The sequence below is a fragment of the Acanthaster planci genome, unplaced genomic scaffold (assembly GCF_054643075.1).
Source record: "Acanthaster planci isolate LZ-2023a unplaced genomic scaffold, COTS_SCS Contig94, whole genome shotgun sequence".
Classification (NCBI taxonomy): domain Eukaryota; kingdom Metazoa; phylum Echinodermata; class Asteroidea; order Valvatida; family Acanthasteridae; genus Acanthaster; species Acanthaster planci.
Genome location: NW_028257716.1, coordinates 1 through 12416, shown reverse-complemented (window position 1 = coordinate 12416; position 12416 = coordinate 1). Strand labels below are relative to the sequence as shown.

Here is a 12416-nt window from a genome sequence, read left to right as displayed (position 1 = left end):
GTCGTCTTCCATAGGTAAAGCGGGTAGCATCAAGGCCCCAAACAATAGGCCAAATCTGTTTTTACTATTTTCACAAAGAGACAAAATTGACTTTAGAAATGTAATAAAATGTAAAAATTTTGCACCTAGACGTGCTATGGCAAACGCGTGTATACTGTGCCCGCCCTTTTCATGAAGAGACACCAGATTTGTTGACAAATTGAACAGAATTAATTGACTTCTTTGAAAACTATTTTGTAGTTTTGTGTCCTTTAAGATCCCTTCTTTTGGGATGTAGCATTGGTTAAGTCAGAGAAATGCTAAATACTTGAGAAATAAACCTTAGAAAAAGAGACCAACTGCAAATGCAATTTTCTTGAAAACTGTTTTTACTCTTTGGCGAGACTTGTGTCTCTGCAAAAATGGTGACGGTTTTGCCCCACAAAATGCACACTTCTAGTTACTTTTGACCATAACTGTTTGCATCGGCAGTCATCCGGCTATTGCAGTTCAGCAGCAACGAAACCTTCATTTACTTGATATGTCCATTTGATTGGTGTTCGATTCGGATTTATTGAATAATGTAGGTTTAGGTCAATGTTGGTTGATCGACATAATGTTACAGAGTGCACTTATGGATTTTATTTGCAGAACTAATTAAATTTACAACTGTTTTCATTTTCATTCAGACGCCGATTTGTGTACAGGGGAAACATACAGGTGTGCCATGGGGGCATGTTTGAGGTCTGAACTAGTATGTGACACATACCCAGATTGTGAGGACGGGAGTGACGAAATTTCTTGCGAACCAGGAGGTATAAACTCTAACAAAACGTCTACTTTTCGCTTTGGATCACATATTTTTCCTACTATCAGTTTGTGAACCCCTGAACACAATGCTTGTATATAAACACATAATAAGTGAATCACTGGTTATCTCTGAGGTGATGTCTTGAAGGGAAGGCCACTAACTTTGGCATTTTATCGATTCTGAATAGTTTGTTGAAGACTGAATCCACGAGAGTATAAAATTTCCTTTGAGTTATTCGAACAGGGGCACCGTGCTTTTTGAAAGTACGTGTAGGCCTAATTAATTCGTCACGCTTCCATATACTTGAAGCATCACGTTGGGCCATAAAGTCATTAAGGACATGTTTTACTTGAACTCTGATACGTATTTAACACAATAGATCTCTCTCGTTTCAACAGGAAGTCGGTTGGTTCAAATTAGAGGCAATGAAGGAACGCACATTTCGTCACCTTTTTACCCAAGGAACTACATCAGTAACCTTGATGTAATTTGGAACGTCGTGACAGACGAAGGCTTTAAGATTTCCATTCAGTTCATCGCGTTCCGGACCTCGTCGAATTTGGACACTTTACGTGTTGGAGATGGCGTCTACCTTTCCAACAGCACAGGAGAGTTCTTTATGTGGAATGGGACAAAGTTTCCGCCTAGTCTTCTCTCAAGCGGCAGTGCCATGTGGCTGCGATTCACATCACTTTCTGTGTACCCGAGCGGTGGATTCAATATCTCCGTCACTGGCGTCCCCTTAAATGGTATCACTATAAACCATTATCCAGTTTCCTGTTCTAGGCCCCAGTCTTGAGAAAGACATTGTGAATTTACATAGAACTGTATATTGCAAGTTTCAACACCAAATATTAATCACGTGGTATGATCCATACTGTTTTGTTTTTTAAGCTTGTTAACTGAAGCACCTTTAGATTTAGGAGGAAGAATCACTGTCTCCCATTTCTGTGTCTGTCAGTTGACTTGGTTCAGGTTCAACAAGTTATCAATATGCTTTGTGTGTTTATTAAGAATCCCTGAACTGTGAAGGGGAGTTCGATTGTGGGCACTCGGTCTGCATTGATCGTGGCTGGTTGTGTGATGGACAGACTGACTGCATCGATGGACGAGACGAGGAATTCATGTGCGGTACGTTTTGTTTATTTTCGCATGAATATTTATGTGAGTGGACAATGGACAAGTTTCTGTTTTGAAATTAAGCATTTGTGGTCACTTTCTGTTTTAGGATGTGTGTCGAACCGCTGCCTGAACGATGGTACTTGCCAACCTGTTGGAGGGTCCGGATTCTATTGTCAATGCCGCGAGGGTTTTGGCGGCCTTCTGTGTGGTAAGGGCGAAGCAGTTTTAAATACACCCGACAGTAACCTTCAATGCTTTTTAGTCCGATGGAAAGCTTTATTTATGTTAATCGCCTTGGGCAGAAGCCCCCCTTACGCTTGGAAAGAGCCAGGTTCGTCCGAAGTGTTCATTTTGCTGGTAGCGACGCGACCGTAATGCATGCATTTTATCGTTGTGAACCAGCGAAGTGCTGCTCCGACTAAAGGGAACATTGCGCCCTCTCTTGGTCCTGCTCGTGGCCGATACACATTAACTTGATACATTTGCGAATGCCTTGAGTCGATTTGGGGTGTCATAGGGTGTTGTTGGACATCTTCTCAACGTATACACTAAGTGCCCATTAGAAAAGTATGTTCAAATGTATGTTTTTTAATCACCTCATTAAACTTACTTTTACAACAGAGGCAACTCTTATCAATCTTGGGGCGAACGAGTCGGTTCTAATAAGTTCCCCGTCCTATCCCAACGACTACACAAACAATCTGGACCTCATGTGGATTGTCGAAACGGTGGACGATCGACAGATTCTCATCGATTTCATTGCTTTCAACACGGAGAGTTGTTGTGACCATCTAAGAGGTGGGGATGGAGAGGATTTTTCCAATTCCTCTACAACTCTCTTCCGCTGGAGTGGAAGCAGTCTTCCATCTCGTGTGTCGTCCAACGGGAACGTCATGTGGCTGAGATTTACGTCAGATTTTAGTGTCACCAGAAGTGGGTTTCTCTTGTCGGCTCGAAGCGTCTCGTCAAATGGTAAGTCCCAATGTTTATGCTCTGTCTGAAGCAATAGAGTTTAATGTCTTAGATACTTTCAAAAGTTTTCTTTTGGAAATGTATTGCTATATGGATGACAGGAGTGCATTATGATTTCATTCGGCGAAATGTTCATTCCAAACTCTATATATCATTTTATTTTTGACCTTTTTAAGTCATGCAACTATCGCATATTTATTGCTCATCCTAGAGTTATCACTGAAGATGGAGATCATCTGGTGTCTATAGTACTAATTCTTAACACTCATTGCATAATGACTTCAGGCTTTCAAAGAACTGTGCATCATTACAAAATATGACAGACTCTGTAAGGCCACAGATGCCCCGGAATAACCCAGCTGCCCAATTTAAGAAATTTTTAAGAAAACAGTTAGAACCGTACCTCTCTGTGAAGAATGTCAAGACAGAATAACTATAAGACTTAAAGACGGACTTAAAGACGGACAGAGTACACTGTTCGAAACGTCGAGTTATTCCCCGGTTCTTCTCAGAACCACACATACATGGTGTTACCGCAATCTTTACTATAGATACAGAATAACTAGTTGACCACATTCTAGTCTCCATTGGTCCCGATGCAGAAAAGGGCCTGGCATTGGTTGGAATCACTTAGCTTCGCAAATCGCCTCGAGAACAAATTTTGCGTGTCGCTCATCTGTAATACGTTTCAGCAAATATCAATGGATGACTGCAAGTTGTGACCAAAACCACATGCCTCAATATATTCCAATACCGAGTGATTAAGCCCATCATGAGAAAATACAAATCAACAGTTGGCCCCCCTCTACCCCCACCAATTGATGCCCATGAGGATATGTAAACTTTTGGCCCCAACTGTGCTCTTCTCTGCAATCGGATAACCCCAGTGGAGAGCAAATCTTCAGAGCTGCCAACTTTCCTGCTGTAGATCGGCTTACAGCAACTTCCTTATTGTGATCGAAAGCACATCAACTCACCAGGACCCAGATTTACCTACACCTACTTGAAAGACAAGCGCAAGAAAATGCTCATCGTGAGCGATCAACGCAGTACTATCACAAGTTATTTCATGCACAGTGGTTGAACTTATTCACGTCTAGGATTCACAATCTGGGTTGTGGACAACTTATATGTAATCGCCATCATCTTCGTGACAGTAAACCACGCAAAGAAACAGAGGGCTTTATAGTTGTTGGAGCGCCAGTACGGTGTGCAGGGGTAGCGGGTTCAAATCCCACTGGTCTCAGTTTCTTTGGTCATTTTTTTAATCAATATGTTAGGCATACCCAATTGCACTGTATGGTTTCTGAAATGATTGAAAAGCTGCTGTTTTGACCTGAGTCATCCCCGTTCAATAGAAGGTTGCATTGTGTATTTTGGTTGTGATCCTTCAAGTTTCAGAAGTGGCGTCTGACCAGCGCCTTGCCTGTAACAAAAGATATTGGCCGATGGCCAGGGATGGCCAGAGGAAGGGCCAAACAAGACTGGAGAGTTTATTTGGTAGAGTTCCGGTATAATGTTCCAATGTAGTCATTTTTTTGTTCGTTCTGATAACGAATTCAGTTGCTCTATAATTATGGTTTGCTTCAAAGGTTTTGCTTTCGTTTTATTATTTAGAAACGAACTGTGCTGAGGGAGAACTGAACTGCGGGGCTTATTGTATCAATGACAACCTGCGGTGTAACTTTCAAGATGACTGTGTCGATGGTAGAGATGAGGAAGAATGCGGTAAATATACAAATCATTAAAAACAATCGTTCTAATTAAAAAGGTTAATGTGTTGGGTTACCCAAATGAAATTTACCAACTCTAAACCTATCCCTGGACCATGATTGTCACAGTAAGCTTTTAAAGTAAGCGAACGTTTGTGTACTTCAGTAATTTTGAAGTAGAATTAGCGGTTTCGATAATACTTGAATTTCACTCTGTAGTCCTATTTCCTTTGTAGGTGTATTTCGGGTCTTTTTTATGCGATTTGTATTCTGTTATCAGGTTGTGTGATCAACCCGTGTCTAAACAACGGGACCTGTATCCCTATTGGAAGGTATGGCCTCAGCTGCATATGTCCCACCGGCTTTCAAGGCACCAGGTGTGAAACAGGTAAAGTTCAAATATTAACAGGTGCATTCCAATGTCACTATCACTGCGTTTACTTTTTAAACATTATCTCACTTTGACTTTGATAAACGTGAGCAAATGAAAATTGTACGGCAAATTCTTAATGTCAATGTTTATTTACTACATGTATTTTCTTAATGTCATCTATACTAGAAACATACTTACAAACTGACTTTTGGCGAAGTGCGTTAACAGTATTGTTGTTTTAAAATATTAAACTGTCAAGATTGAACCTAACGTTTCTCGGTACACTGTAAATCTGCCTCTGTTTAGTTAGATAAGACTCTAGATCGTGTGACTTGAACATTGGTATCATAGCTCTAAAAGAAACAGGAAGCTGTGTCGAACACGATCGGAACAGCATGTTCAGTAACTTCTAGAGGATACGTGAATTAGTAAAGAAGGGGCGACGTGGAATTGGTTTTGGACTAATCCATCTACAAGTCTAGATTGATGGCGTCTCTTGTCAGACAATATAGACGATATTCGTCACCTTCCTTTGAATCCATGCTGACATACCGCCCATCACCACGGCTCACAGCGTTCATCGTGGATGCCATGCTATGTTTTACAGGGCAACTCGCCCGTGGTTTGGGCATCCTTCTCCGGAGCCAATAGATCTGTTTAACGCACGTTGAAGACCAGCCAAGCATAAGTTTATTTCCTTAATTAAACGCCCTCTTATGATGATGTTTTTTTATTTTTAGGTGCTAAATAATATTACACATCATATGGCAAAGATAACCTTATTGTTATTCTAAACATGTTTACAAACCGACAAGAAAATTTTGAAAGAAAATTTTAGCTGCTTTGAAACAGTTTTACTGCGGCACACATACGGGGTAAACAATTTTCAAGAATAGATTAGTGCCACTGACAATGGCTTACTTCGACAAATGATTAGGAAATATTAAGCATGAAACTCAAAGCTATCTTATCAAGAAGACATCTCACAAGGGGCTTACGTAAATTGCTCCTATAAAATTAATCGATGAACATGATCCACAAGGTATTTTTAAATGAAATGCTTTGTTATGTTATTAAACCCATTATAAACTCTGTACCTGATTACTTATCAATTAGCACACATTGAATACCAGGGGAGTTTAAGCAACCAATTTGTACTCTATTTTCTATTTTGGATATACATTTATAGTAATAGTGAGCATCTCCCTCGGGGCCAGCGAAACCGTTGAAATCAGGTCGCCAGGCTACCCGGGCAGCTTTCCAAGAGGAGAATATATCAACTGGATCATCAGGACGGAGGAAGACAGGAAGATTCTCGTTTCATTTGGCAATCTGACCACTGAGTACTACGACAATTGGAGGATCGGGAACGGAGATGTTGTCAGTCAGTCTACCCTTCTGTCGTGGAGATACCGTCGGAGTCAACTACCAGTTCTCCTTTCGAATGGAAGTGCCATCTGGATTTCCTTTTCGTTTTCGTCCTCTTATCGAACAAGAGAAAAATTTTCCTTTGTTGCGTCCTCTGTGCCATCCGCAGGTATAGGAAACTGAGAACCGTGATATAAAGTAACAGTTTTGTTATAAAAACGTTTCATTTGCCGCATAGCCAAAGATTGCAATGCATAAATTCTATTCAAATTGTTGAACCCATTTTTTTTTGTTTAGAAACTTTGACCTGTTCTGTTGATGAATTTGATTGTGGAAATTCCGTTTGCATCAGCGGTATCTTACAATGTGATAGGAATAATGACTGCATCGATAACAGCGACGAAAATTCCTGTGGTAAATATATTTCGAAAGTATTAACTTAATTGATTACATCACGCAAGAGAGGACTGCATTCCTATTGAATGGACATCCTCATTTTTTTGAATTCGACAACCAGAAAACGTGTCATATATTGTAATTTTGAACATTAAAATGTGCCTGCATATGAGATATTTTTCTTACATGGATTTCGGAAACCCTTTTAATCATTGCTTTAAGAGATAATTGAGTTACTATGTGACGAGTTTTGTCATATGAAGTGGCAAAAAACCCGTGGTCGAGTAATATACGAAAATAAAAAAATATACTGGAATTTAAAGGGTAATTTCATTTATCGAAGCAGTACACTGACTTTGCTTCTTTCACTGTATCAAACATTTCCTGCAATGACCCGATTAGCACGAAATTATTACGCAGGAATTTTATCTTTTTCGAAGATTGCAGTCTATAACCTAGTTTCATAACGGAAGGAGTTGCCTATGTGGTATTTGTAGGTTGTATATTCAACTCGTGTCTGAATAACGGAACGTGTCAACCAGTGGGTATGTCTGGCTTCAACTGCAACTGTCCTGCTGGATTCGAAGGCTTCAGGTGTGAAATAGGTAGGCAGATGAACTCTATATCTAACTGAAGCTTGGAAATGCTGTAAAAGATAATCTCAAATGATTCTTGGCTAAGAAAGAATGTAACGTCAGTCGTTAAAGCTTTGCGGTTCTGTGGATTTTGCCTCTGTGGTTCTGTGGAGTTTGCCTCTGCTCGCTATAGCAGGCGATAGCTACGTTATGTATTTTATTTATGGTTAAAATACTGAATATGTGGGCCATTTGGGAGGTCTGGAGTTAGTTGTAAATGTCCTTGTGGGGTTAAAGGCATGGTATTTGAAGCAGGACCAGCTCAAAAATATGTCAGACTAGCATGTTTTGAAGTATACAGTCGATAATCTGTTTATTATATGAACACATTCTTGCTATGTTTTCTATTGTGCCGATGCCGTGGATGATATAACTATGGTCCACACTCGTCAAGAGTAGTACAGTGTGATAAGTTGACACTCACTCAGATTGGTGGTTCTTGATCGGAGCTGGTTTATTTCAATTTGTGATGAGGAGGGATGACCCAATCCATGATATAGAATAAGCCCTGTCGACGAAATACATTTCATTCAAAATAATTTGAGATTACCCAGAAATTCATTTGATTGAATAAATATCAAGCCTACTACACAATACGTGTCATTACGAGCTGTTGCTAAAATAGAGAAAAACAAGTCTTAGCCTGGTATAACTCTGGCTAATTGTCTCATTCCAAGTACATGTAGCTGTTTGGTCGGTGCATGTACATGTAAGTCAGCTGTGGAAAACAAAATGAACGTGAAAACAATTACTATGACAACAGATACAAATATCAACAAAACGCGTCCACTTACACTACACAAAGTAAAGTTGTACTGTGCGCAAGACAGTTTAAACAGCCCAGCTGTACACTATTTCTTGTATGGTATACATTTATAGCAAATATGAACATCTCTCTCGGGGCCAGCGAAACCGTTGAAGTCAGGTCGCCAGGTTACCCGGGCAGCTTTCCAAGAGGACTATTTATCAACTGGATCATCAGGACGGAGGAAGGCAGGAAGATTCTCGTTTCGTTTGGCAATCTCACCATTGAGTACTATGACAACTGGAGGGTCGGGAATGGAGATGTTATCAGTCAGTCTACCCTTCTGTCGTGGAGATACCGACGGCATCAACTACCGGTTCTCCTTTCGAATGGAAGCGCCATCTGGATTTCGTTTTCGTTTTCTTCGTCCTATCAAACAAGACAAGGATTTTCCTTTGTTGCGTCTTCTGTGCCATCCGCGGGTATGAGAAACAGAGAACCTTGACTGAATTAATGCGTTTGTTTTATTGCCATCTCTTTACAGTGTGCCTAAGAACTGATAACATTTTCAAATATCTGAATATCGTCTTTTTCTTGTAGAAACACTGACTTGTTCTGGTGATAAATTCGATTGTGGAAATTCTGTTTGCATCAGCGGTCTCTTACAATGTGACAGAAATTATGACTGCATCGATAACAGAGACGAAGATTCCTGTGGTAAATATATTTCAAAGTATTAACTTAATTGGTTGCAGCACGCAAGAGACAACTGTATTCTTATGTAAAACATCCTCTTTTTTGAATTTGATAACCAGAAAACGTTCCAAATATTTTAATTTTAAGCATTGAAACGGACCTGTATATGTGATATTTTTTCTTACACGGATTTTGAAAACGCTTTTAATGATTGCTTTGAGAGAAAACTGAGTTGCACTATGACGAGCTTTGTCATAAAAAGAGGCCAAAAACTCATTATCAAGTAACATGCGATAATAAAAAATTATACCGGAATTTAAAGGGTCATTTCATTTATCGACGCAGTTCATCGACTTTGCTTCTTTTACTCTATCAAACATTTCCCTTCAATTACCCTGATAAGCACGAAAAAAATTTCAGCACGAATCTTATCATTTTGAAGATTGCAGTCTATAACCTAGTTAACGGAAGGAGTTACCTATGTGGTGTTTGTAGGTTGTGTATTCAACTCGTGTCTGAATAACGGAACATGTCAACCAGTGGGTAGGTCTGGCTTCAACTGCGAATGTCCTGCTGAATTTGAAGGTTCAAGGTGTGAAACAGGTAAGCAGATGAACTCTATATCTAACTGAAGCTTGGAAATGCTGTATGTATAAGTCGTTAAAGCTTTGTGGTTCTATGGAGTTTGCCTCTGTGGTTCTGTGGAATTTGCCTATGCTCGCTATAGAGAGCGATAGCTAGGTTATGTATTTTATTTATGCTTGAACAACTGAACATGTGAGCCATTTGGGAGGTCTAGAGTTAGTTGCAAATGTCCTTCTGGGGTCCAAGGCACGTTACGTGAAACAGGAATAGCCCGACAATATTTCAGACTAGCACGTTTTGAAGTATTCAGTAGATAATCTGTTTATTATATGAACACATTTTTGCTATGATTTCTATTGTGCCGATGCCGTGGATGATATAATTATGGTCCACACTGACGAGTCTCGTGAAGAGTAGTACGATGTGATAGGTTAACAATCACTCAGATTGGTGGTTGTTGGTTGGAGCTGGTTTATTTCAATTTGTGATGAGGAGGGATGACCCAGTCCATAATATAAAATAAACCCTGTCGACGAAACACATTTCACTCAAAATAATTTTGGATTGCAAACCAATTTATTTGATTGAATAAATATCAAGCCTACTACACTATACGTGTCATTACCAGCTGTTGCTAAAATAGAGAAAAGCAAGTCTTACCCTGGTATAACTCTGGCTAATTGTCTCATTAAAGTACATGTAGCTGTTTGGTCGGTGCATGTACATGTAAGTCAGCTGTGGACAACAGAATGAATGTGAAAATAATTACTCTGACAACAGATACAAATATCAACAAAACGCGTCCACTTACACTACACAAAGTAAAGTTGTACTGTGCGCACGAATAAGTAATACATGCACCACCTTATTTAATTTGTGTACTGTAGAGTACAATGCCCTCGTACAGTACATAAGACACAACACACATACTGAATTATAGCCTAGGCCTACCACTAATGTACACGACACGTTCATTTATCTTTGGACATTTTGGACCATTCAATACCAAAGCTGCACGCCGAAATCTATAAACACATACCAAATATACAATAGTCACACCAACTAACATCTTCTACGCGTCTTAAAAATAATACAATGTCACCTCATGCCTAATTTGAACACGACTTACCCCCCAAAATGCAAAAGGTAGCCTGATAGAATGGACTGATTTATCCTTCTGCTAGTAGTGTGACGCACTAAAAAGAGAGGACAAGACCATGTGCGTGCTCTTCCGAGTTGACGCAGAACCCTTCATGATTCGTCAAAGATATTTAGGCCTGCAATAAACAACACTATTTCTTACTATATGAATGGTAGAAGCATAAAGGCAAAATAAATTAATAATTCTACCGATTTCACTCTTTAGAACTCGAGATTTAACCAAAATTATTCTCACTTTGGTTCAAAAAGGGACATTTTACCAAGGGGAGTAAGAACCCTGAAAGGAAGGCGCAAGGAAAGTCGCATAGATCATGCTCCTCGCGAATAATGAATTGTCTCGGGTTCAACGGAAAGTTCACATCCATACGCTATCATTAAATTGAATATCGCACTGCCCGAAAAATATATCGATATCCTGTTACTACACACGCCTTATCATTACTCTTACCATGTTACAAAATGATAGGAGAACGAGTTAGCAAAAATATTTTAGCTGCTTAAACACTTTTTCAGTGCGGCACGCGTAATACTATTTGGTAAAGAATTTTGCAGACAGGATCAGTGCCATCATGGCTTACTTCTACAACTCGTTAGGAAATATAAAGCAAGAAACTCACAGCTATCTTGGAAAGAACACATCTCAGAATGTCTGTAGATGAATTGCTCTAAAAAAAAATCATTAGACGAATCATGATTACAATGGAATGATTTGTTTCATTATTAAACCGATTATAAACTTGATACCTGATTAACTTATCAATGCGCACGCACTGAATACCTGGAGAGTTTTAAACAACCAAGCTGTACACTATTTTCTTGTATGGTATACATTTTATAGCAAAAATGAACATCTCACTCGGGACCAGCGAAACCGTTGAAGTCAGGTCGCCAGGTTACCCGGGCAGTTTCCCAAGAGGAGTATATATCCACTGGATCATCAGGACGGAGGAAGACAGGAAGATTCTCATTTCGTTTGGCAATCTCACCACTGAGTACTACGACAATTGGAGGATCGGGAATGGAGATGTTATCAGTCAGTCTACCCTTCTGTCTTGGACATACCGTCGGAGTCAACTACCAGTTCTTCTTTCGAATGGAAATGCCATCTGGATTTCCTTTTCGTTTTCGTCCTCTTATCGAACAAGAGAAGGATTTTCCTTTGTTGCGTCTTCTGTGCCATCCACAGGTATAGGAAACTGAGAACCGTGATATAAAGTAACAGTTTTGTTATAAAAACGTTTTATTTGCCGCATGGCCAATGATTCCAATGCATAAATTCTATTTAAATTTTTGAACCCATATTCTTTGTTTAGAAACTTTTACCTGTTCTGTTGATGAATTCGATTGTGGAAATTCCGTTTGCATCAGCGGTCTCTTACAATGTGATAGGAATTATGACTGCATCGATAACAGCGATGAAAATTCCTGTGGTAAATATATTTCGATAGTATTTACTTAATTGATTACATCACGCAAGAAAAGACTGTATTCCAATGGGAAACATCCTCTTTTTTGAATTTGATAACCAGAAAACGTGTCACTTATTGTAATTTTAAACATTAAAATGGGCCTGCATATGAGGTATTTTTTACGTGGCTATTGATAACGCTTTTAATGATTGCTTTAAGAGAAAACTGAGTTGCTCTGTGACGAGTTTTGTCATACAAAGTGGCCAAAAACCCGTTCTCAAGTAATATACGAAAATAAAAAAATTATGCCGGAATTTAAAGGGTAATTTCATTTATCGAAGCAGTACGCTGATTTTGCTTCTTTTACTGTATCAAACATTTCCTGCAATGACCCGAGTAGCACGAAATTATTACGCAGGAATTTCATCTTTTTCGAAGATTGCAGTCTAAAC

At 39.3% G+C, this 12416-nt stretch overlaps 1 protein-coding gene across 1 annotated transcript in view; it reads left to right on the top strand.

Moving 5' to 3' along the window:
* The window catches only part of LOC110975282 (uncharacterized), a 57922-nt gene extending 45873 nt beyond the window's left edge, over positions 1 to 12049 (top strand). The window contains 15 exon segments of the mRNA XM_087132118.1: positions 669 to 794; positions 1189 to 1539; positions 1805 to 1921; positions 2019 to 2120; positions 2534 to 2884; positions 4502 to 4612; positions 4877 to 4984; positions 6159 to 6506; positions 6635 to 6751; positions 7231 to 7338; positions 8248 to 8595; positions 8714 to 8830; positions 9305 to 9412; positions 11394 to 11741; positions 11869 to 12049. Of these exon segments, the coding sequence (XP_086988244.1) occupies positions 669 to 794; positions 1189 to 1539; positions 1805 to 1921; positions 2019 to 2120; positions 2534 to 2884; positions 4502 to 4612; positions 4877 to 4984; positions 6159 to 6506; positions 6635 to 6751; positions 7231 to 7338; positions 8248 to 8595; positions 8714 to 8830; positions 9305 to 9412; positions 11394 to 11741; positions 11869 to 12014 (2906 nt within the window). The 3' untranslated portion in view covers positions 12015 to 12049.
* The last annotated feature ends 367 nt before the right edge of the window (positions 12050 to 12416 follow it).